Raw genomic sequence first — 26,945 nt, forward strand, 5'->3', positions numbered from 1 at the left:
ACTATTAGGAAAGACGCCTTTGGTTCATTGATAAACAAATGGATATGTCGAAATAATATTATTAAGACCTAGTTGGTATTGATTGTTTGATGTCGGACCCCAAAAAATAAAAATACTAGAAAATCAAATTCCCACCAAATCAAAATATGAAAAATCGGTTTTAGTGCAAAATACGATTTAGGCTAAAAATGATGGCTCATTAAGTCAATATATACTTCATACTAAAATCCCATAAAATCAAGTTTTCTTATTTGATGTATAAGGAATAAAAGCAGCCAAAAATTATCTTGAGAAAATGATTATTTTGAAAAACTAATTTTCATACTTAGTCAATATTTTTATATAAAACAATTTTTCGTGTATGATATGAATGCATGAAGGAACCTAAGACCAATCTAGGTAAAAAGCCTTAGATGTTCAATCCACAAAGAGTTTTAGCCTTTCAAAATTGCACATCCGCTAAAAAATTCATAGGTTCGCCAATGCTACCTTGGGCAGTGGTTTGAAACAATTGAATCCTAGCATTTATGTAGTGTACATAAACTTAGTATATTATTACTCCCATCTCAATAAAAAAAATCCTTTAAAAAAAATTCCTAACCAAAATCATTAGCATTCAATATAAATAGTTTTTAATCAACCGATGAGGCACACAGTAAAGCCAGATATTGAAATCCACCTTGCTACTTTTACATACTCACTCAAGCGCAACTCAGATATTGTAACATACTAACATGTTTGGCCACTTTTCAAATACATCCACGCTTTTATGATATTAAAACAAACTTAATTTTTTTTTTGGACAAATAAAACAAACTTAATTTACATTACATCCTGGGCCAAAAAAAAAATCTCATTTTATACTTAACCAAAATAATTTAATATGTAGGATAAACTAATAAATTTCTTATTTGGTTTATATATATTATAAATTAAGTTAATTTTTTCAATAATCTCTAATCTTAATTTAGGATAGAAGTCATACATTTTGATAAGATTTTTTTTTTTCAAAAGACTTAGAAAAAAATATTAAAAAATAAAATGAAAAGCCTAGCATGTTAGGCCCATAGTAGTCCTCCCCGGCCAGTTAGGCCTGTCTAGGCCCAACCAGCCCTTTGAAACCTTGATCCAGCCCGCCCCGAATCCAACTAGAACCCAAAAATTTCGGCAGGATACTTAAAAATGTTTTTGGCACCCACTATATTCTTCTATGGTGTTTGATTAATTTCTTTTTAAAATTAAGAGTACTTGTATTTGAACCCATAATTTCACTATTTATTTCCATATTCATAGGATCCAGAGGGCTAAATAGCTCTTGTAAAGCAACAATTCCCTTTAATTTTTATTTTAAAAAAAAGATTCTCTATGAAATAAAATACTTATGATAAGAGAAAATCTGTTTCCACTAACATAATCTAAAAGTTAAATATTGACAAACAAAAAAAATCTAAAAAGTTAAATGTTGAATTTGATATTTAATGTCAAGGTCCATTTATTTATTAGAAGAACACGTTTATAGATAAGAAAGGAGCCTCAAATACCGCATCAGCTCTTATTTTAGTGTAAGATATTTTACTACATACATACACACATCTTATTATGGCCTTGTTCAATTGCAACGACAGATTGCCATTACATGATTACACAGACTTGGGATAGAGTAAAAGTATGTGTCCCATGCCTGATGATAAAGTAAATAACAACTTAAAACTAAAAGATCAACTTTCTTATAGAATAACCAAAAACATCTATAAAAACAAGTGCTAACTTCAGCTCGCCTAACGACCCTCTAGAGAAAATGTCCCATATATTAGAAAACTAACAAATCTTGAAAGGGCTTATAAGGAGTTGAACTACTCCCCATTGCCAATTGGTTTTGGGATGGAAGAAGGATTAGAAACTTGAAATTCTACAATTCTAAACCAATTCATAGCGTTGTCCAACCATGCAATAATAGATTGTATACTCAACAAATTCAAATGGAGGGAGGAAAATTAAAAGAATTAAAGGAAGGTGATCAAAATATTCACTTCTTCTTTTTTGGTTCCATATATATGATATATATATATACAAAGAGCCGAAGATGCTTACCTTGTTTCTTGCATGCCCTTCTACAATATCCTTTAAGGTGATCAAAATCTTCCTCTTGACATCTCTGTTGTGAGATTTCCATTCCAAGGATAGAGCATTAATTAAGTTCTCTCCACTCTTCTATTGATTGCCTCAATGGAAGTATCTTCAAGAACCTCATGAGTTTCTGGGTCAGTTCTCTTTCCACTGTCAAACCAAGCTATGATGGCGGCTCTCTCACATGTAGTACCACTGTCAAATCAGCATACTAATTGGCCAAGGACACACACCAAATCTTTCATCTCTCGTAGGAAACTAAAAGTAATACCTGTTCTCAAACAACTAAGAAAGCATAAACAAACAAAAGCCAGAAGTTCAATAATTTAGGAAATTAAAGTTAAAATTAATCCTAGTTAGAAAACTACTATTTGATACGTGGAACGATTTTGTGTGCTACGGGTCAGTGTTTGTAGATTTGGGCCGGGCTAGTTTCGTCTCCACTTTCTCTGGACTTCGCCTTTTTAAAAAAAAAACATTAATAATGAATCCCCCAAACCCAAGCCTGCAAGTCAAACTTAATTTGGAGAAAAACTTAGTTACAATGAGATAACATTATTTTGTTATCACCGACCATTAATACTATGACACACATAATAATTTTTTCATGTGGCAAAACATTAGTGGCAGCCCGTTTGATGCAAGTGTTTCTCCCTCCAATTTGACATACAAATCAAGATTCCACATTTGAATATTGTTGGAAAATAAAAATTAAAGAACCCAGAGAGAATATCATACCACAATAATGCGTTCTTAGAAGACTCACCTACTAGACAAAAGTAAAACACAATAAAATCAAGATTTTTTGTGTAAGATTATTAGTATATATAGTATATATATAGAGCCTCTTCTTTTGTTGTCGTTCTACACTCTTAAAATCTCAAAATCAACCTTGAGTAGTGCTAGGTGACGATGTGGCCATCACACTTGAAAGAAGACCGAGAAAAAAGAGTAGACTGATGGAGATTGGTAAGGAATGCAGACCGAGAAAAATCAACCTAATTATTTTTAGCCGTGAATTTTTGTTTGCCCCAGGCTCCCTACCAAAGTAGATACCATATTGATAATCAGCCACGGTTAGCATGTCTTTTCTTGTACTTAGAAATTGTAAATTTCATAAAATATATATATAAACAAATGAATAATATATAAGTCGTCGGTTTAAATTCCATGGCTTAAATTAAATCCAACACGGCTTAGTTTAAAACGTACGTGATATGGACTTGGATTAGGCATGTATTAAACTTAATGTAGATTTGCAAATCTAATGCCCTCTTTGCTGTGGTCTAACGATGCACACAAGAATCCAATTATGCGAGGCTATTGGTCCAACTAATAAACAAAAACATCCAAGCATTTCATTGTTAAAATTACCAAATTATTTTCAAACAACACTTTCTTAATTAAGATATTTTAACCATGGATAGGATTAGTTTTGAGAGGGACTTATTAATACTTCCAAACACATATATCCCTTATTACTCTTTTGAGCGTACTTGTAAAATGGAATTCAAGCAAGGGGCTTGTAGCTCTCAATTGATTAAGAGCACTTATTCATGCACCTGAAATTTTATGTTATAATCTCCCCTCCCTCAATATCGTTTGTATTCAAAAATAATAATAATAAAATCAAAATTTAATGAACAGAGAACAAGATTTTTTGTAAAACATCTTTTTAACTTTACTTTGAAGTCACTCCTCAGGATACTCAAAAGGCCATCTTGAATTTTGATTCATGATGAGAGAGCACTTGTTTGATGCTGTTTAATTAATTAATTTGCAAAATTAGGAGTATTTCTATTTGAACCCATCATTTCTCTATTTATTTCCACACTCATTTGATTATTTTATCATTATTGTACTGTAAAAATAATGACTTGCTGTAAGAGAAATAAGCCGTGAATGAAATGAAAGTAGTTCAATTTTCATTTTTAATTATTGAAGTCAACTTTTGAGGAAAATATCTAAGCCGTTGTTTGTGCACAAAATTGGGTAGTTTAGGTTTTAATCTAATTGAATAAATATAATGCTCGGACAATGATATTGACATCCATCTAATTAAACGTAATTAGTGGAAGGATTGGCCCATGAAGGACCCATTGTTTTATTTGTATATTTTGGTAATATTTGGACCCACACTCAATTTTTGTGTCGTAATGTAAATGGCACTTTCAAAGTTACGTACAAGGAGACAATGCTTATGTTCATTTAAGAATATGATAACCAAACATAATTAATAAAATAAGATGAACACTATGATAAGTTATAACCACACAAATAAGATGAAGACTATCATAAAATACTATACATTGTTGAATGCAATCAAATGATTCAGTACGTCTCTGGAGAATAGCATAAACAAACCCGATGTTTCTTGGACAATTAAATTTTTTTTCTTCTTCTTTTAACACTAATGTTAGGTTATCAAATTTTGTCACAAAATGGCATATATAAATCAAGTCAAGAATGAAGCCATAATTGTTTTTTATTTATTTAATTTTTTGAAAAACTTGGTGATATTATATTACTATAGGAGGTTATAAGCCAAGCAAGGGCAAAACCACACTAAGAGCACTTTCACTCATTTGTCATGGCAAAAGGCAAGGGTTGTTACTATTCATGGCAAAGAGCACTTTCACTCATTTTTTGTATTTTTTAATTTTTTGTTGTTGCTGAAGTCGCCCAAGCTATTCTTGCCTTTGGGTTGGCCTGGTTTACTGGGACCCAACTGCTGCCCGGGTAGCTTAGGCCCGCTGGAACTTCAAAACAAGGCTTGGGCCCCCTCTTGCCCTGGCAATGGCTCGTTGCTGGAACTGCTCTAAGGGCTATAGTGTAAATAAGGAAGTACCCCTCATTTGGATTCAAATAAAAATACTAGAAAATCAAAATTGGGGGTACTTCCTTATTTACACTGTAGCCCCCATTTAGTGCAAAATACGATTTAGGCTAAAAATGATGGCTCATTAAGTTAATATATACTTCATACTAAAATTCCATAAAATCAAGTTTAATTCCTACACTATTTAGTCATATACCCAAAATCCCGAAAATGATGGCTCCCAAAAAGAGATATTTAATCATATACTCATTTTTAGCACTAATATTATAAATAAACCCTACACCATTTAATTCTTATAAACAAACCAAAAAAAAAACCCAAAAAATGATAGCCGACCCTATTGAATTTAATTTTGATATTTAAATTACTTTGATGCCCTATTGAGTGTTTTGGGTTTTTTTTAAAATGAGATTTTGGGGTTGGGTTTGTTTTAAGAAATCAATGGCAGTTTTGTAATTTAAAAGAAGTTAATCCTTTTTGTTATATTGTAAATGGGCTTTGGGTGTGTTTCTAAAGTCCATTTCATATAGGTTTTTTTTTAAAAATAATTTGGGCTCCTATATTGAGTATAATAGTTAGGCCCCGTTTGGGATTGCTTTTTTTCGCCAAAAACCTGCTTCACTTTAAAGTTAAGCAGTTTAAGGTGTTTGGTAAAAAGAAAATATCCCGATTATTTTAAAAGCAATGGCCTTTTGACAGCAGCTTTTAAAAGCATTTCAAAAGAAGCAGAGATGAACATTTAATGAATTTTTTTAATTCCCAAAATACCATCATTCATTTTAAAAAATGACACCACCTCCACTTTCACATCCAACTCCACCACTTGCACCACCACATTCACTACCTCCACAACCACCGCCACCACATCCTCTTCCTCCTCATCCTCCACCACCACCACCACAACCACCACCTCGTCCTTTACCTCCACCTCCACCTCCACCTCCACAACCACCACCACCACCACCACAACCACCACCTCCTCCAAAACCTCCAAATCCACCACCACCTCCACCACCACCACCACCTCCTCCTCCAAAACTTCCAAATCCACCACCACCACCACATCCTCCTCCTCATCCTCCGCCACCACCACCTCATCCACCACCTCCACCACCACCACCACCTCCTCCTCCACCACCACCACCACCTCCTTCTCCAAAACCTCCAAATCCACCACCACCACCACCATGCTGCCACTGCCACCACCACCACCACCTCCACAACCGCCATCCCCACCACCACCAACTCCATCTTCATCACCACTACCACCTCCACTCCATCACTACAACTACCACCATGCTGCCACTGCCACCACCACCACCACCTCCACAACCGCCATCCCCACAACCACCAACTCCACCTTCATCACTACCACCACCTCCACTCCATCACTACAACTACCACCACATGATTAGTACATAACACTTTTAACATTATGTCTATTTTAGTCATTATTCGCAGTTACAACAATTTTATATTAAAATTTACCAAACGCTTTTACACTGCTTTTTGTACTAACAGCACTTTAAAAATATTGTTTACCAAACATGGAGCTGCTTTACTTTACAGCTAATTATTTTCAAAGCACAGCAGAAGCAACTTTTTTTAAAAGTGACAGCAATCCCAAACTATGCCTTAATCTCTCTAACTTTAAACCTTGCACTAGGTTGGCACGGCGCCCACTCCAACCCATATGTGGATCCACCCTTGTCTATTTTCGTTTCCCATAAGGTTTTTTTAAAAAAAACCAGAAAACTCATGGCCTATTAAGTATCTTCTAAGGTAAATTCTAAATTGAAGCTCATAGAATATGCATTAATAATTAAATATATTTATACAATTCAGAAAACAAACTAACCTAATAATATAATTGAATGTAAACTAATATAAAGTACAATTGGAAAAGGTTTAAAATGTCTTTTTATTCTTTTATATTTTGGAGGCATGCTACAGCATGCGTGATAAACCACCGTTTACTCTCTAGTGTCTCCGGCTATGTAGGCCCCTACTACACAAGCAAGTAGGTCAAGAGCTGGTCGACGTGGCATGTCCATGGCCGTCAAACAGGGCCAATAGCAAAATGAGATCCAGAGTCTTATGTGGACTTGATGTAAAATAAAATATTATATTTGAATTTGTTGTATTATGATTCACAATATCATACTCTATTAAGTGGGGCTCATTAATGCATAATTTAAAACTTATATATAGACTCATTCCACATGATTGTAAGGCTCACACCCTCTTAGTTAGGTAGGACTTGCAATATTTTAAAAAATTATATAGAAATCGTAATATTCTTAAAGAATCATATGGGAATCATTCCATATTCCATAAGTAAAAAATAAACAAATAAAGGATAGCATGTCTCATAAAAAAAAAAAAACTAAGAAAACAATGCAAATGTATGAATGAGGTTTTTATTTTTTTATTTTTTTAGCATCCACAGTCTATATTATTTTAAATTAATAATTTATTAGAGGAAATTCAAACTTTAATGTAAGGGCTCGTTTGGTTCACGGATTGAACTTCTTGGGAATTAACTTTCCATGTTTGAAAATGAAGAATGTTCATTCCCATATTTGGGAGCGCTGAGAAATGAGGACTAGAAAATGTAATTTGAAACTCATTTCCAAGTTTCTAAACCTTTAACCAAACGAGCCCTAAGATGACGGACTCACTACTTTGGGGTCAAATGGTCAATTGGAGCTTTTAATATTATATTACATTGAAATAAATTGGTTGTAAATGAAATGATATTAGTTTTGAATAAAATGAGCTAGGATTTAAATAAACAAACAAAATGTTGAATCTCATATATTTGTATTGTTATGGCTTGATTTTTTCAAGCTTTATTTATTTTGATTGTTCTGAGTTTGCACTCTTAATAGGAATGCCTATGTCAGAGTTTCTTCGATCCGACGTAATCGTTAGTGGAAGAGCCCCTATATTGTCTTTAATTTTGATGTTAGATTGTTTCGTTATTGTAATGGTCATTTGTGACTAATGATTTTTTTAACTAAATTATAAATGCAATCCCCTAATTTCTCAACAACATAAAAAGTCAAAGAAAATATACAAATCATAACACAACCCATCAAGTAAATAGAAAAGGAAAACATGAAAACAATATGGAAAAAAAAAAGTGTTTTATATATATAGATGATATTTTGCAAGGCAAAGACAATAATGCGGCAACAACCTCCTTCAACCCCAGTGGCGAGGGACGGAGCAGGAGATAAGTCGTTGGCAGGTAATCCCAACGTGCCCAAATTCATAGCCGTGCAGACTTTGAGAGAAAGTGTGTTCCTGTACCTGGGTAAATTACCTAAATACCCTTTTCCAATTATACATACATGTGAATTTGACCACGCAAGTTGAGAGCAGGCACCAGGCAGGCAGGCAGAAGTGAACCAACCCCGTGAACTTTTGCAAGAAAACGACACAACGAATGGTCGTATTACCTCCTAATTTGACTTATCATATCAGAGGGGGCCAAGTTGCTCCCATATCATATCACTCCATTAATTAATTAATTAATAATTATGATTATGATCTAATCTTATGTATTATGCGTGTTTATTGTTGAAGCTGGTGCCTTTCATTTTACAGTCTGTCATATAATTACCCGTTACTATAGAAAATTTTAAAAAAATAAATAAATAAAAGATGCTTTGCTTTGAAAAGAGAGTGATATATAATTACACTTTTGTTTAAGGCTTTAAGCATGGGGCCATCTCATTTGTCGCACACTGATTAGTTTATTAGCATTATATTCTTAATTGGTAGTGGAAATACTTTTCACCTTGATGCCTTTGTTTTCAAATCATGTTTCTGACCCTTCCACAACTTGGAACGATAGAAAGTTACAAAAGAAAGTTCCTTCTGCATTCCCAATTGCCCACTTTCGTATGTACCTAATGACAAAAGATAATACCCATTTCTTCTGTTTGTTTACAGCGTATTTAATTGTTTTCGCGTATTAACATTGTAAGCATGTACGTCATTGTTTATGGCAGCATTCCGTGGCGGTTACCATAAAAAGGTTTTAATTTTGGTAGAGTTTTTGTTCGACAACCAATTGGATATTTACAAAGATACTTTTAAAACGAACTAACGCACTCATAACAAAATTCATCGTTGCAAATAGAGTTAACTATAATTAGGTATTGACTTCATCACAAATATATATCGTCTTTGTATTTATGTGAGTTAAATCTTATATCTGAATCTAAACCAGGAGAAACAATAGACTAAAGGTTGGTTGGTGAGAAAAAATAGTTCATCCTCATATAAGTATGACTTGGAGAGGATATCTATAACTACCTAACTAAGCGTGACATGGAATCTAATAAACATGTATTTGCACATATATGGAATAAATGCCGACTCTGAATATATATATATCATATACGCTTTTGGGTGATGATATCAAAATACATATACAAATTATGTTGCACGGATATGACTATGGGGACACAAATACGCGACACGGGAATACAGGGATATGGAAAATATCAAAAAACTAGAACACGGACACGATTAGGACACAACAATTAAAAAAATAAATTATAATAATGATATATATATATATTAAATAAAGAAAATGATCATGTTTATGGGATACAAATTCAAGTGTTCGTACAACATAGGATACAAATCCTAAGGGAGAAAAATAAACTCACAAAGATGTGCAAAGTGTTAAATACACGAAAAAAATCTCAAGGTTGCGTTTGGTATTCTATTCAAATAGGAAACTCAAAAACTTTGATTTTTCTTTAAAACAATGAGTTTTTAAATCTATTTTTAAGATTCAAAAACTTGTTTGGTATGCAATTTGAAAACTATTTCAAATCTTAAAATTTGAGAACTTGTGGGTTGTTAAAAAAAAAACTTAAAAAACAGATTTTTTTTGTTTTGAATAATTGGGATGTTTTTTAGTTGTTCTTGAGTTTGAGTTTTTAAAAATAGGGTTACCAAACAGGTTTTCTTTGTTTTGGACTCAAATTATGTTTTTGAGTTTAAAAAGTTGGATACAAATTGAATACTAAACAGGCCCTCAGATATCATATCTATCTGGTCAAATTTTACTTGCGTGAAAATTCAATTGACCCTCAAACACGTATTTTTTCTAATTAAAGTTGTAGTCACTACAAGTACAAAAATCAAAACAAAAAATACAAGGGTAGTATGGGAAATAAAATTTTTGACAGTAGAAGGCCAACTAGCAGGCTCATAAACAATATGCTATAAAAGCCAACACCGAAACCGCATCAGCCCTTGTCCTCAACAGTCTCTAGGTTGCTGCTGCTGCTTTTAGCTTTCTCCAACCTACGAGCCATGGACCAAGGGGTTCCACAAACCCCTCCACCTTCCACCGCCGCCACCACCACCACCACCCTCCTCGGCAAATACCAATTGGGCCGGATATTGGGCCGGGGAAGCTTCGCCAAGGTCTACAAGGCCCAATCCCTCGTGGACAATACCGCCGTCGCCATCAAAATCATCGACAAAACCCAAATCGACGCCGTCATGGAGCCTCGGATCCTCCGAGAAATCTCCGCCATGCGCCGCCTCCACCACCACCCCAACATCCTCAAAATCCACGAGGTCCTCGCCACCAAGTCCAAAATCTACCTCGTCGTCGAGCTCGCCACCGGCGGCGAGTTATTCGCCAAAATATCGCGCCACGGTAAATTGCCGGAGTCCCTGTCCCGCCGGTACTTCCAGCAGCTCGTCTCGGCCCTGCACTTCTGCCACCAGAACGGCGTCGCTCACCGCGACGTGAAGCCCCAGAACCTTCTGCTCGACAAGAACGGGAACTTAAAAGTCTCGGATTTCGGGCTCTCGGCCTTGCCCGATCAGCTCAAAAACGGCCTGCTGCAGACGGCCTGCGGAACCCCCGCGTACACGGCGCCCGAGGTGGTTTACCGGCGCGGCTACGACGGCTCCAAAGCCGACGCGTGGTCCTGCGGTGTTATCCTCTTCGTCTTGCTCGCTGGGCGCCTACCGTTCGAAGACAGCAATTTGGCTGCCATGTACAAGAAGGTTCAGAGGCGAGAGTACGAGATTCCGGGTTGGATTTCGAAGCCGGCAGGTCGGATCATATACCAACTGCTCGACCCGAACCCGAACACGAGGTTGGGGATCGAGGCGCTGATGGAGAAGGCGTGGTTTAAAAAATCGATGGATTTGGGGCTGACGGGCGCTTTCGAACCGGAGGAGGAGAAGTCGAAATGCGACGTCGTACCGTGCGGGATGAATGCATTTGATATAATCTCGATGTCTTCGGGATTGGATCTGTCGGGGCTCTTCGAGGTGGATAGCCGGATGGAGAGGCGGTTCACGGCTGAGGCGGAGGCGGAGACGGTGGTGGAAAAGGTGGCGGAAGTTGGGGAGAGGTTAGGGTATAAAGTGGAGAAAGGGAAGAGCGGTGTGAATGTAGGGTTGGGGAAACGAGGGAAGGGGGTGATGACGAAGGTGGTTATGGCGGTTGAGGTGAAGGAGGTTGCGCTGAGTTTGGTGTTGGTGGAAGTGAAAATGGCGGAGGGTGGCGGGGTCGAGCTTGATCAGGAGGTTAGGCTTTGGGAGGAGTTGAGAGCTGGGTTGCAGGACTTTGTCGTTTCGTGGCTTAACGTCGTCGTTTGATTATGTGTGCATTATTTGGATCTAATTAAGGGTACGACATAAGTTTTACATTATTTAGGTTTTGTGTTATATTAGTTGAGTTGGGTTTTGAGTTTAGAATTTGTACATTGGATCAAAACTTGAGATGTTGCTTTGATTAGTGGTTACTGGTACTAATATATGATTAATCAAAATTAGTTTCATCTTTGCAAGGAGTTCATCTATGGTTGGAAGTCATATCGCATACGAAATAGATCCAACGATGATTCACAAAATCTAAATCAATCTAAATTCTATTATTAAATAAATAAGTGAATTGGTTAATCCAATGATTAAAAAGTGTTAGGTAGCATATGAATTTCTTGAGATTGGATTTGTGAAGCATATTTGAGGTGCTTACTAATGGAGCATAAGATCGTGTAGTTCCGGTACTAATTCTACTAATTGCATATGCAGTGATTAAGAGTAGTTACCCAATAATATCAATCAACCAACAAATACTCAAATAAATCTTAAAATTATCGTTGAAAAGGTGGAGTGTTCCATGGCGCTCCTTTTTATTTTTTAGCAAACAAATTATTGTATTCGTCACAAAATATGAGGCTTGCTTTGGTGACCCTTGCCCTGCAAGAAAAGTAGATTGTTGAGCAAACCTGCCCTTTTTTGACTGGAATTACATTTGTTGCTTGTGCATCCATAAAAATCTTCCACACACGACATGCAAATGAATCTGAACAAGAAAATATGAAAAGATACACACATACATGTTGATCGTTGCTGTCTTTTTACATACCACTGTATATAAAAAAAGAGATCTGAAAACGCAAAAAGAAGTTGAAAAAAATATCCAAGTTTTCTGTGCAACAAATAATTCACTAATTTGGCAGCTGGTTCTACTTTCTATCTTTCTTTGTTGCAAGTTGCCTGAACAGAACAGAAGAAGAGAAAAACAAGAGGCGGTTCACGGGCATTATTCTTCTCAGCGTCAGAAGATACTTGATTGATGCTAACAGCTGCTGACTGTCTACAAAAAGCACCTACACCAACTTGAGCTTTTGAAACACACCATAAGAGCATTAAGCAAGCGTTTGTTTCTGCCCTTCTCCATGCTGTTTTCTGTTGCTCTATGGACTTTTTGGTATTGCTGTGCGAGCTGCTTCTATAATCGTTAGATATTTTCAAAATAAACTATTATTATTTGGAGTGTCAGCCAAAAGGTAAAGGTGGTTTGGGTGTCAACTTGTCAACCCCCACCAAAACATGAATATGAATGGGTGGGTGTACAGAGAGACCTGTGATGTGTGAATAACAAAAGTGACTCTGATAATTTGGCATAGTTTCAACAATTATTGTTGTCTTCTTCTCCATTTTACTGATTTGAAATCAAACATCCTATTGAGTATGTGAACTTACTGTCCTTGTTTTTGGAAGAAAAAAAGAGAGGAAAATGATCAAATCAAATCAGCTTCTGCATTAGCACAGCTGCATTTTTGTACCAAAGCGACCTGGCAAATAGATAATGAAATGAACTAATGAAGAATGGGTTATAATTTCTAGTCCATTTGGTAATCTTTTCATTTTTGGTTTTTAGTTTTTATTTTTATTGTTTTGTTGCCTAATGACAGAGGGGAAATACATGGAGAAAAAGAGAGACGAAAAAAAAGTGGTGGGATGAAAGTGAAGTGGTAATCAAATGGACCCTTAATTACATTATCCCGTTAGAACTGGTTTAATTCAAGCAACATTTAACATACTGGGCTTGTAAATTTTGCCAAGGGTGAATTCAGAAACTAAAAGTACTGAAAAAGAGCAAAGTCCAGAATACGTCTTCCTAAACGTATATGCTTTACAAGGGACCCGCTAGTATAGTGTTTTGGAGCAATTGAATCCCCATACAAGATCCTAGGTTCGAGTCCTAGTATTCGTGTAGTGTATGTGAGTTTAGTATATTATCACTCTTCTCAAACAGAAATGCTTTTGTAAGGAAATATGTATTCTATGTGCTTGAGAGGTGAAAAACAAAAAGGTAGAGAAAGTTCTGCATTAAGCATGAGAGGAGACCTTGAGTTAACTTACATGGTACTTGAACCTTGCTTGCATATTACAACCATATATGAAGAGATACAATTTGTCATACAAGGATTTTACAAAATATTCAATTTGGCTCAAGGACTTGTTCCTGTAAAGTTGGCTATACAATTCTTGTGCTGGGCAATAAGCTCTATACAGGGTCATCCACGTCCTGTTCCCGTCAAACGACAGACCATCTATGTTGTGTTCCTGTCAAAAATTTCCACCTCCTTTCTCAGTGCCTTTGAGTGGTATGTACTATGTAGGGCGCAACTTTACATACAACAACATGCAAACTTCTACACTGAAGTTCCACAGCCCAGTTTCCTCATTGAATTTCATAAATCAGCAAGAAATTGGAGCACAGGATCAGATGGTCATTACTCAAAACGCTGGATGCAGAGATGGTATCTACACATAATTACTTCCACTCATTCTTACAACAGAATAGAGGGCTGACATCCATGCTTGCAAACCACTCTGGGCATCCTTCTTCACTGACACTTCCAGCTTCGCAACAGCCTGCTTTGAAATACCAGATTTCACCAAAACAAGTCCAAGTGATTTGAATGTACAATCATCAGGTTGAATGGCAGCTCTCATCATTTCCTTGAAAGTTTCCACAACCTCTTTGAATCTTCCATACATCGCATACAACCCAAGCACATTATTATAACTCAACAGATCAGTTAAAAGTCGCAGTTCTCTCATCTGCTCTGCAATCTGAATGGCTTCCTCAAACCTCCCCATTTTTTTATACATGCACAACATCATTGCATATGTAAACTCATTTGCATTTCCCTTTCTCTTCAAGCCATCAAAGATTTCTTCTGCTGGTTTAACCATAGATTGCTCACTATAAAGATCAATCATACAATTTGAAGCATATATGGCAGGACCATCCTCTGATGATTGAATAAGTCTGTATGTTTCTTCTGCTTCTTTCAAAAAACCAACTTTAGTATAGAGCTTGATCAAGGAGTTGTATATCACCGTGTTCCCAGGAAAACCTGCCTTTTTCATTGCATCAGCATAACTGAGAGCTTCTTTAACACTGCCAACATCAGCAAAAGCATTTATCAACACCCCAAAGACAATAACATCTGGTTGAACATTGAATCCAACCATCTCTTTATATAGTCCCTCTGCCATTTCCAATTGTCCTAATTTTGCAAAGCTTGAGATCACAGCACAATAAGGGATACAATCACTTACCAATCTTGCCTCCTGCATCTTCCTGAGATAGGGTTTTGCTATATGTGGCATATTAGCACTAGCCAAAATTTGTATGAGGGAACTATAGCTACATTTGTCTGGAACTACACCATGACTCTCCATGCTATTAAACAACTCACATGCTTTACCATAATGTTTCCCCACCCCATAAGCTTTAATCATCACGTTAAACTCAAGGACACTCAATTTCTTCACTGCTTGACAGCAAACGAAAACTTTCTCAGCTTCCAAAATATGCCCACGCTCTCCATATGCATCAATATTAGCAGAACAGCACTCAGAACTCATTTTCCCTGAAAGATGAAACCTCATGAACCAAAACCATGACTTCTCAAGCATCCCAGCTTCTATGTACATCCTAGTCAGAGCTGACTGAGTGAATTCATCAATCTCAAGGCCCCTTTCATCCATCTCTGATATGAGATCTTCGGCTTCAGTAACCATGTGTCTTAATGAGTATGCATACAAAAGGATGCGGTAACTCACATGGTCTGGCTCAAGGTGAGCCTCCTTCATCTTTGTGAAGTATTTTGTCGCCATGTCTATATTATCATGCTTTGCATGGAGCGAAATTAGAATATTATATGTTCTCGTGTCCGCTGGGCATCGAAGCTCTTCCATCTTCTGCATAAGGGAAGCAACTTCTTCTAGCTGGCCATGGTTACCGCAAATGTGCATCATTGTATTGAAAGTCACTGTAGTTGGAGCAATCCCTTCCCTAAGCATCGTCGCAAATATTTCAGACGCTTCTTTAAGTTGGCCAGCCTTTCCATACGTGTCAATCAATGCATTATATGTATGTGAGCTCAAAGAAACATGAGAGTGCAAAGAGCTCCCCAATCCACCAGCAGCTGTTGTAGTAGTGCCCTCTTGTCTAAAAGATAGGCTCAATGACCATTTGTCGAAAAAATCCTCAGCTTTTTGAAATTCTCCCGCTTTCTTATACAAATGAACGACAATCCCCATAGTAACCTCATCAGGTTTCATTCCTTGTTTGTTCATCTTCTCCAGCCAAAGAAGTGCTTCTTCTTTCAGCCCACCTTTACTATAAACATCAATCAAAGTTCCATAAGTCGAATTGATAGGCGCTATTCCTTTAACCTTCATCTCATCCCAAAGATTCTCTACATGGGTCCACTTCCTTGCCTTCCCAAGAATTCTAAGCAGTATATTATAGTGAATCACATTCAATTCATAAAAGTCCTTTCTCTTGAACCACTCAAAAATCTCCCAAGCCCTTTTCCAACTCACCTGCTCCTTCAAAATTATGCTCCTTTCCTTGTTAGTAAGCCTATCTTCCCATGGCTTCAAAGCCTTATCCAAATCCTCAACTTCATCCAATGCCTTCAAAATTGCAGGTATGCAACCCCCATAAGTGACCCATTTCGTCGAACACTTGGAAGGCACTTTCTTCACCACTCCATTTCCATTCACCGCCCTCAATTCAACATCAAAATCCCTGCTTTTCACATAAGCACCACTACCCTTAGTGATTTTCCTCTTTTCCCCACCTGGGTTGCCCACAAAACTGTGTTTCTTCTGCTCAAACTCATGAACAACAGCACCATTTCCACATCTATCATGGGTGGGTCTATGAACTTCACTTAAACCCTTCTTGACCGCTCCTCCTCCATTGGGGCTCTGAACCACTCTGGGTTTCCTCTCCTTGTTTATTAGTTCAAGTTTGTCTAATGGAGAATGCCTTATGTTGGGTGAGGTTTTTATGGAACCCAAAATGGGGAAGCAACTGGTGTCCAACTGGAGCTTCACAAACATTGTTTTCACAGAAACTGAAACATACTATATTTTTCTTGAGTATTAGGAAAGTGATAATAACATGGTTAGAGTCCTCCAAACGTTGTTGGAGTAATTAATTTGCAGAGACTCGGAGAGTATCAACTTTGGTAGGCTCAAGCGGACGGGCAGAGAAATCAAATAGGAGAAAGTTGAAGGCAGTCGGACAATTCGGATCATCCATATACGAAACTCGGGTCGACCCAACCCAACCCAACCCATCAAAACAAGATGCAGGTTCTATATCCACCCAAAACATGTCTTTGCACACCTATTATTATTCTTTTATTACTATTATTTTTTGTGAATGACAACTGTATATTCCTTTGTGAAATTATCATAACAGACCCTACAAAACTTAACAATTTAATAGGGCTAAATGTAGTACAAGCTATAATTTAGTCCTCTGAAATATGGAAAATGCTAAGCTTACCACATTTTTTACCACTACACCCCTCTAATAGAGATGAGCCCCATTTTATTGGTGGGCTCCACCTTTATTAGATAGATGGTACACAGTGTGGTATAAAAATATGGTAAATCTAGCATTACCCCTAAAATATTATTTAGTCCAGGGCTATTATATTTGAGTAATGATATACTTACTATATTTTTATCCCACATTTCTATACCACATGATGTGGCTTATCCATATCATATGCCACATCAATTAAATCAATTAAGTGTATTTTAATAAAGAAAGTTTAATTAATAGTTTTTTTTAAAGTGTTAATAAATCATAAAGGAAAATAAAATATTAAATAATTTTAAATGATGTGGTTGTCTACCTCATCTACCACATAAGGTGGACAACCACATCAATTAAAATAATATATTTCAAAAGTATAGCTGTGTGACTAATATATATATATATATATTTTAAAGGACCCGCCTAACGATTAGGCAATTTCTGAGTAGCCCAAAGTGACAGTTGGAGCTCAAAGCTTCTCTTTTCCCTAGCAATTTTGAAATTTCATGGCATACTTCCATTAGTTTATACTTTATAGTTATTAATTTGCTAGCTTCAAAATATGCAAAGTAGATATTGAAGGGAAAGAAATTTCACATCAAATCAATATAAGAGTTCCACTTTTTTCTTTTTTCTTTTTTCATGGGAAAACGACTTTAATCTATCTCATTCTCTCGAGTACTATTAATTTCTATTTAATATATATTAATACGTGAATTTTGTCTATATATATGAGTAATAACTTTGAAAAAGTAAAAAATCAAAAGGGGCCTAATAATAATGGATAATGCTCTAAACTACTCTTACGATAAATGAAAATAATGTTTTTTTAAAAGGACCCCAGTATAGCTGCGCGGCTATACTCTTTTAATGTAATAATATTTTTAATTAGTATAGCCGATCGGCTATACGCGTTACATATAATAATATTTTTCAGGAGTATAGCCGTGCGGCTAGACGCGTTACATATAATAATATATTTCAGGAGTACAGCCGCTCGGCTATACATTTTTTAATTATTTTATTTTTACAATTAAAGTCCGATGACTATGATCCAACTAAGTAAGCTCACCTAATCAAGCTTATGTGTAATATTTTATATATTTATCCCTAAGATACTCAGAACTAAGCCATTATTGCATTTTTTATATTAATGTATGGGTCAATATATGGAAACAATTTTTATTTCGATTGTAACTAATGACACACGTCGAATTTGAAAAGATCTCCATGATATCTAATTGTAATGGATGTAGGAATTAATTTGGAAACCTTCTTGAATTTCAACAATAAATTCAGATTTAATGTACCTAGTCGTTTTATCTAATAAAAAATTGTTTATGTTATTTTCTTTTCAATTATCAAGGTTATATATGGAACGTTGAGCGAACAACGATTTAGCATTCGCTTATTTACCTGTTTTTCCATTTATTCCCAGGAAATTGTTACCAGGTTGGTTCTATGTACCTCATCCGTTACCTTTTTAAAGCTGCATGCATTCTAGACTATAAGAAAACTTGATGCATTGCATTCTAGTGTGTTTTCCAACTAAGATTAAACAAGCATGGCTTGGTTCATTCGAAATGCAATGATGCTGCTAATGCTGTTTTCGTTGTTTGGAATAAACATATGTGACACACTGACACTGACGAAGGAACACTGCTCATAAAAACGAAGATTTGTTAGAGTCACAAATGATTTGGGTGGAAACTTGACCCTTACAGTTCACTGTAAATCAGAGGATGACGGCATTGGGGTGTCCAAGTGCTTCCTCCTCACGCTTCCTTTGGATTCAATTTTCGACCTAGCTGGATATTCAGTACACAATTCTACTGCAGTTTTCAGTGGCCAAACACATTTAAATGGTTGGATATATACGATAACCCGAGAGATGCACCGCATTGCAGCAAATGTTGGTGGAGTATAGTACCAAATGGTCCATGTAGGTTTAACTTGTATGTCAAAACGTATGATGTTTGCTTTCAGTGGAATAAAGACTGAACTGATGATTTCATCATCTATTAATTTATTATGTCTTTATGAAATAATAAGAGTTCGATTGTTGTTATTTTGGTGAATGAGTATGATTGTTGTTGGAAAGGTTTAGGCCTTAGCTTTGAGTCTTGATGTAATCAGAGAAAAAAAAAATGTTGCAATGTCAAACTATATGTTATGGAAACGGTGCAATTTAATCTCATACTAATCAACCCAATAATTCGTAATCGAGATATATAACAGTTTAACTTTCCACATTGATTTCGATAATGTTAGCTTCTAAAACATAAATATTTGCCATCCAGATTGCAGATTATACATGATGAACAAAGGCATGGCTAGCCACCTTCAACAAGTTCAAGGTGAAGAGTTTGGTTATAAGTGGATCAAACCTACTGGGTGGAACTTTAATAAACAGCAATATTGCATTAAAGATTTGTACAGTAAAAGCAGGGGAGAGAAATGCCAGCTCATTTAGGATAAATATTTCTTGAACCACACACCAATATTCAGAAAGCTCTCAAAGTCGGATTGTGGCCTGCAAACAGGATTTCAAATCAGATTGAAATGAAACCAAGTATGAAGTTTTATGAGCTTGATTGTAGTAGTGACTGAGACAATACAAGTTTACAATGCAGAAGCACATTTGGATCATGTGCTTACTTTACCTCTCAATTGCATGAGTATCATTAGGAAACACAATGACTTTGACAGGAACTCCTTTTTCCTTCAATGCCCGAGCATACTACAAACAATAAACATCCATGTTAAGATTTCAACAAACAGACCAGCGGCCCACTACTACTGCTGACACCTATACTATTGATAACTTAACCACTTGTAAAGTCCGCGTGTGAGGTTTTATCACAAAAGGCCTCGGTTCTAGATCACTTTTCTACTTGCATCATTTTGATTAGGTAACTGTGGATGCATCAAAATCTTCCCACCCCTTTGGGGACAAAGGAAATCACTTTAAAAGATGAAAAATAGTAATTTTCTACTGCAATGCAGCGAAGAAGAATAATTATCCAAGCACTTGTTATTGTTTTCAAACCATCAAGATAGGATAAGTATTCAGTTTGTAGTTCATTATGAGGGGAACATATTAGCTTACTTGCAATCCAGTAAAAACGGGAAGACGAACATCCTGAGCACCCAAAAGAAAAAGGGTTGGTGTTTTGACCTGCAGAGAGCATCAAAAATAAAAAAGTTAGAAGTAGCAGACGACTCCTCAGTAAATAATATCGCTCTCAATATTAACTGTTTTTTGGTTTTAGTTATTTTCTTAGATTTTCCTTCCATTCCAATATACTGCTAGTTTCAAAGTCCAGAACAGGCTCAAAATTATAGTAACAGAAAAAGAAGACCCAATCTAAGCATATACCTTGGAGCTATGTGAAATAGGAGATTTCCTGTGAAAGAGAGTTAGATGCTCAGCTGAAGGTGCTTCTGTGAATGTATTTTTACCCTCACTTCCATAGGCCTCCACATAGCACCAATCTGGGATGTCTGTCGTGCCCACCATCAATGCGAGGTTACAAGCAGGATTTCTTGTTGCTGCCGCAGCAAACTTATCTGGTGCCTGCAGCATTTCAGTTACAAGATTATTAAATTCTTAAATATACCTAAAAGTACATGAAATATCACCTTCTAAAGCATCTACCAGACGTGCATAAGTTATAGATGCCTAAAAACAAAAAACAAAAAACTCTATGCAAATGAAATCCCCAAACCACTAATGTTCATGAAGATACTTATAAATGCTTAAAACAGTCGTGCTTTTTGCAAATTACCACACCTGGCCAATCAAGTGGGTTGTGAGAAAGCCACCATGAGAACCACCAAGAACTGCAATTTTTGATGGACTGGCAAGTCCCATGTCAATGACATGATCTATAGCCACCAGTACATCATTCACGTCCTGTAGAGAAGAAACTAAGAGATCAGGGTCTCAAAACACATTTGGTAAGGCTCTAGTTAAGCGCACATTTGGTAGATTAGGCATCTCTAAGGCAAACACCAGCTAGCATAACAGAATAGTAAGATTACTATGAAACGATTAAAGGTAGATATGCATAAGCACCTGGGACCCAATGTTCCCTGGAAGAGACTGAAGTGCTTCTTCACCAAACCCCAGTGAACCTCTGAGATAAAATTAGCATGTCAGAGCAATGCAGGCCAAGAAGGTGGTGATAAGAAAAAAGGAAAAAAAAGTATGCTTATTAGTTCTCTTTTCTTTCACTGGGGTATTATAACCCTCCCATTGTTTCATCAAACAAAAGCGTGTCTTTTTTTTTTTTTTTTTTCCTTCAGCCAGAAGCAACACCATGTCAATAATGAAGGGAACTATCTTAAATGATGTGTTTGTTTTTTCTCCCCATCCATATGACAATGTCATCATATATGATCAACAAAATTGGAGCACAATTTGGTTGAGCATCAAGTGCTTTAGCTGGAAATTTGGAGCCCTGACCCTGATAAGAAAATTGAAATGCAGGGAGAAAGGAGAGCCATAACTTACCTATAGTTTACAATTAACAAGTTGAAACCAATTGAAGAGAGAAATGCTAAGGATTTTGAAAAGCTGGACAATGAAACAATATGCGGTCCTCCATGAAGTAATACAATTAATGGGTCACATGGATCACTTCTTTTAGTTTTGGAAGATACAAATATAGCTTCAAAAGGTTTGGTGGCACCTGAAAGGTTTTCAGCATATAGAGGACTTCAAAATCAATTACTTTTTAAGACAAAAGAAAGAAAATGGCTAAGAAAAGAAAAAAAAAGGGCTTATATTACCTTTTGTCAGGCTATAAGAAACATCCCTGATGGGAATCTTCAATATACTAAATTGAAGAGATGAGATCAAAGATTCAACCTGTAGCAAGGAGAATTTTGAGAAAAAAAATGCAAGCTTTGAAGATATTCATGACACATAGTAATAATATAACGATACTAAGAAAAGCAAATTGACAGACCTTCTCAGAGCATGCATTTGTGGGCCTTGATACATTTAACCAACTCCATGCAGTATCTTTACTTTCTTTATCAACAAGATAACCATACTTGATATGAGGTACATCTACTGGACTGCTAGACACTTGAGAAATCAAACAAGAAGTGAAACTTCGTTCTACTTCAGTAAATATATTCATCCAGTTATCAGTTAAACAAGGCAGTTTATGTTACCAGCAATGATATTGTCCCCGTCCAGTGTAAGAACATTCCATGAAAAATTTGAATCAGTAGGACTGATACGTAATACTTCCCCACTGTAATTTCATATAAATTTCATGAGTTAATGAGGACAAGGTAACAAAAGGTGTGCAGATACAAGAGAGATCCGGATGACTGATCGCTATGGTTACCTCAACACATTCACAGAAAGTATGACTTGACAACTGCCCCAGACGGAGGATAAGATCATCGTGCATCCATCAGAAAGCCATGGATTACTAAGGAAACTTGAACAGTAAAGCCCAGGGAAGTAACCATCCTCGGCACACATTACAACAGGAATCTAAAAAATAAGTGTATTAAGTAAAGTTATATAGAGAGGGAGCAAAACTCATACAAGGTTCTAAATCTTCCATTATTAGGTTGTGTGATTCATAAAAATTTGATCATACTCAAACCAAAAAGATAAAATTTGAAGAGCTCACCACATCAACAATTTTTGTAGATGAGGACAGTACTCCATCCATCGGCCAATCTATTATGTGTAGAGAATCTGTTGCAGAGTGTACACCAGAATCCACAGCACTTCTTGCAGATAAAAACAAAAGGAATTTTCCATCTGGACTGGAAAATTTACATTCATCATGTTTCGAATACAATCAGCAATCTGTTAGCTAATGTTTGAAGTAATTAGAAAAATTTCCATTCGCTGTTCTATCTAGACTAGCATTTCCAGAGGAATTCTCCTTGACATGAAGAAAATGACAAGTCTCTAAAATCTAAAAAGAGAGCTCCAATGAGATATATCAGAGACTCAATTTAAGTAATGCATGAGGTTATAGACCCCTGTGAAGTTTACATGTCTGATGGGGAAAAAAAACATTACCTGAACTGTGGATAGTGTTGGAAAAATGGCTCACATTAAGTATGCAAGTGAAGGAGGAAGCGACCGGTCGCTGGGTATTTGCGACCGGTCATTTTGAAGCAGATTTGAAGTCTGGAGGAGAAGCTGGAAGTCGCGAAAAGCGACTGGTCGCAAGGTGCAAGCGACCGGTCGCCTGCAGTCAGAGTGTAAAGCGACCGGTCGCTAGTAACGGGCGACCGGTCGCCAGGCTGCTGTGCTGTTTTCTTCCACGCGTTTTTCAAGAGGCCTTCACATGTATTGGTTCCCTACCTAATCCCTCGGGCCTCTAAGGTGTGTTATGGGTTCTAGGAGGTCTAGCAAGGTGCTGGAAAAGCTGGAGCACCATTGAATGAGGATAGTTGACTTGTTTCAAAGAGTACCTACCCTATAGCTCTAGATAGGGTGGCTGAAGTTGCAGCTGTCAATGCCTAGCCTTTGTTCTGCCCAAGTTGTGGTCCAAATCTGGAAACCAAGGGGAGAACGTGGGAGGAAAAGATGGAGCCTCCTCCTAAGTCCAAAGGCTTGTGTATTAAAGGGAAGAGGAAGCAAGACAGCAAGTGTGGTTAATCTCAAAGTTGTCAAGTAGCTGGGAGCTATTGTGTTCAAAGGGAGGTTATCTCACCAAGGGAGGAAGAGAGAGAGGGCAATCAGTTCAAGAGAGAGCTGAGTTGAGTCTTGAGTAGTCTAGACACCAAAGGGGGGAAACACCAAGAGTTGTGAGAGTGTTCACAAGTGTATCAAAGTGTTGAGCAAGGGGTGAGAGAGAAAAGAGAGCTTGGGAGAGAATAGAGTTCTAAGGGGGTTTCTTTGTAAACCAAAGTTGTAACTTATTCTTTCATTAGTGAATTTCTCAAGGGGATCACCAAGAGGATGTAGGCAATTGCTGAACCCCTAAAATACTTGTGTCACTTTGTGCTTGGTTGGTTTCTTAAGTGTGTGTGTGTGTGATTCATCCATCCTTGTGTGTGTCACAAAGTCCATCAACAACAAGATCATTAGGGGAGTGAGTGAAAGTGTTTGTCCATTTTCACAACAGATAGAGAGCACTAGTTATGCTTTGAGTTAGATTTACCACAGGAGAATCTTCAGTTGAACTATCTCTGAAACAATTAAAGAAATTGATAGTTATATGATATGTCTAAGCACAACGAACCTCACAAAACAATTTACAAGAATAAGGGTCCAAAAAAGGGACATAAGCATTGCACAAAGCAACTCACTTGAGTTCAGGTCCATCAGCTTCGGATTCAAAATTTGGTGCCCTAACCGCATACAATGCACAGGGCCTGTTAAAGCAGTACTTGATACCAAGCTTTCTGGTACCTTCTGACCACCCAACAAAAACCAAATATTGATGTGAACCTCTAACCGGTGGCGCCCACACAACTTGACCAACATTCAAAGACTTTTCAATTCCTTTAACAGCTTGTGTCTCTCCACTGTAATGCATAGGGAAATTAAAAATAAGTTGGCCATCTAAAGAAGAATTCCCCTTACTTTTAATCTTGGTACTGATAAAAAGTAAACCAATTGTCCTAGACCTGTTAATGTTCATGACAAAAAGTGCAGCCTGCTGTTTCCCAGCATAGGTTTCCCCCCACTCTTCCTTCCAATCCCCTTGACCTGTCCAGTTACCGAAGTCCTTATCTGCGGAAGTACTATTCTTGTAGCCCTGTCCTGTAAATGTGGGCTTGGAAGGACATGGTTCCTCAGCAACATAAGCAATGAGAGTTTCATCAGAGTTCCAAGAAATTCCCTGAAACCTGTATTCATTGAAAGTTTGAACTCTCCTACAAAGTATCTTGTGCACAGGATAACATCAAATATCATATACAGCAATCATTGGGAAAACTGCATTCACATGATTAATTTACCATCCATCAGCATATACTGAACCATGAACAGATTGGGGGATGTGGAATTCTTTTTCCACTTGAGCTCGACCCCAAATTTCAAATTGACAGGGAGATTCTTTTTCAGGATCCCGAACTACAAGAAGCTTTGCACCAGATGGTGATGGAACCATCACAGAGACTCCTGTCATCTCCACAGGAAATGGGGCCCATTGGAAATTTACAGAATTGTTACTTTCTCTTAAAACATGAGAGGTCAGAATGAACTTCTTCCTTTTGTTTGCCAAAAGATTTGGTTGACTAATTGAAAACATTGCCTGGGAGCCAATTCCTATAACAAAGTTTTGTGTGCAAATATCTTCATCAGAAATGGGTCTTTGGCTTTCAACGGCTTGTATGTGAAGTAAGGACATGAATGTTAGAAATATGAGAAATCGTACCGCTGTCAGATTTAAATATCCATGCCTTATCAATGCTGGAAATACCAGTAAATTCTTGAAGTAGTCTAGACTGGGAAGCATATTCTTCCTCAGTTGTTGCATCTATCCCCAGAGGCATCTCTTTAAACGAACCAGCTTTTGAACCGTCCATGGCTAAAACTGTTAACAATCTTTTACTACAGAGTAGATCGCAAGGAAGATCAACAAGAAGAAAACAACCAACAGAAAGAAAGTATATAGCTGAAATGTGCAGTAGCAATTGTAACCGAAAGAATTCTGTAAGTAACTTGAAATATAGATACCATCGCCAACGAGGGAGGGTTTGTTGAGTTGGTAAAGATCATTATCTTCACTGTTAAGGCATAGGTTCGAGTTCCGCTGGTAATCTGTGAAAACCAAAAAAAGACTAATACCAAAGAGGCCTTGGTATGCCCTGATCCCAGGATGGGTAGCCTCCCCTCCTCTTAAACTTTTTATCATATATATATATGTACCATCAAAGCAGTTTAGCACAAAAACTAGATTCAGCGACTAAAAGTCAACAGAATGTAAGGAAGAAGAACACACAGGAACTAAAAAGGAGGGAGAGAGAAAGAGAGAGCTCACGTAGAGAGAAAAGAGCAAGAGGGTCTCCATGTCACTTACAGCTTAATCATGCACTGCCCATTTTTAGACATTTCTGTGTCTGGTTAAGGTAGAGTTGGGCTCATGTTCAAGCCAGCTATCTGGCTCAGCAACCGTCTTCTTCCCTGGTGACCACTGTCTTTTTCTATTGGGTTCAGCGAAATCTTTCATTGGATTCATTGTTTTCAAAATATTCATGTTGGCATTTCATTTCACCAAAAAATAAAATATGCAAGTTGGCAACTTGACTCTAGTTTTGTATTGTATATACCAAAAGTGAGATGTGAACAAAATAGGCATCTGCCCAGTTAAATATGATCAAAATGGGCAAATCGCTCGCTATTTAACTAACGAGTAAAATATGGTTGTACATCTCATCTGCCACATAAGATGTTATGAGAATATGGTAGACAAATGTGGTAAGAGTAACATTATTCTTAACTAAATATTGACTCTCAAATTCTTTCATAGTTAGTAAAGAGATTGTAAAATCACAATCTTGCATTTCTGTTACAAGTTAACAAGTAAGCAATAATCTTAGCCTCTCACATTCTTTCATAGTTAATAAAATACGTAATGGGAAAAATACGAATAAAATACGTACGTGTTTTATTCGGCAAAATTTTGGCAAGTTACAACTGAAAAGTTCAGCCACAATATAATATTTTAATATTTAAACATATATTATTTTTATTCAATAATATGTGAAAATTATGTGTATAATACATGAATTTTGTCTGCATTATTGAAAATTTTATAAAAAAATATGTGTATTAAACATGAAAAATAC

General features: G+C 36.8%; 3 protein-coding genes across 14 annotated transcripts; 1 reads left to right on the forward strand and 2 right to left on the reverse strand.

Annotated features, from left to right (window-relative positions):
• The first annotated feature begins 10,237 nt into the window (after positions 1-10,237).
• LOC110763569 (CBL-interacting serine/threonine-protein kinase 4-like) lies at positions 10,238-11,796 on the forward strand. The gene has a single exon (XM_021966378.2). It carries the CDS (start codon positions 10,307-10,309, stop codon positions 11,612-11,614), a length of 1,308 nt encoding a protein of 435 aa, XP_021822070.1. The 5' UTR covers positions 10,238-10,306; the 3' UTR covers positions 11,615-11,796.
• Positions 11,797-13,605: 1,809 nt separating this feature from the next.
• Positions 13,606-16,866, reverse strand: LOC110763596 (Tetratricopeptide repeat (TPR)-like superfamily protein). The gene has a single exon (XM_021966418.2). It carries the CDS (start codon positions 16,673-16,675, stop codon positions 14,075-14,077), a length of 2,601 nt encoding a protein of 866 aa, XP_021822110.1. The 5' UTR covers positions 16,676-16,866; the 3' UTR covers positions 13,606-14,074.
• Positions 16,867-19,349: 2,483 nt separating this feature from the next.
• LOC110763564 (acylamino-acid-releasing enzyme-like) lies at positions 19,350-26,372 on the reverse strand. Of its 12 annotated transcripts, none has more exons than XM_021966362.2 (18): positions 26,177-26,372; positions 25,834-26,000; positions 25,532-25,690; positions 25,113-25,422; positions 24,780-25,001; positions 24,459-24,677; positions 22,820-22,958; positions 22,526-22,677; positions 22,347-22,429; positions 22,136-22,257; positions 21,957-22,035; positions 21,679-21,856; positions 21,241-21,301; positions 20,956-21,078; positions 20,542-20,739; positions 20,272-20,340; positions 19,826-19,902; positions 19,350-19,695 (listed from the first exon to the last, which is right to left on the reverse strand). In XM_021966362.2, exons 1-18 carry the CDS (start codon positions 26,206-26,208, stop codon positions 19,632-19,634), a joined length of 2,454 nt encoding a protein of 817 aa, XP_021822054.1. In that variant the 5' UTR covers positions 26,209-26,372; the 3' UTR covers positions 19,350-19,631. The 12 variants fall into 12 exon arrangements, with proteins under 12 accessions (XP_021822054.1, XP_088103278.1, XP_088103277.1 ...); XM_088247152.1 differs by having other exon boundaries at positions 25,834-25,917; positions 26,177-26,366; XM_088247151.1 differs by having other exon boundaries at positions 25,532-25,707; positions 25,834-25,917; positions 26,177-26,366.
• Positions 26,373-26,945: the final 573 nt, after the last annotated feature.

The sequence above is a fragment of the Prunus avium genome, chromosome 1 (assembly GCF_965620075.1).
Source record: "Prunus avium chromosome 1, drPruAviu1.hap1.1, whole genome shotgun sequence".
Lineage (NCBI taxonomy): Eukaryota > Viridiplantae > Streptophyta > Magnoliopsida > Rosales > Rosaceae > Prunus > Prunus avium.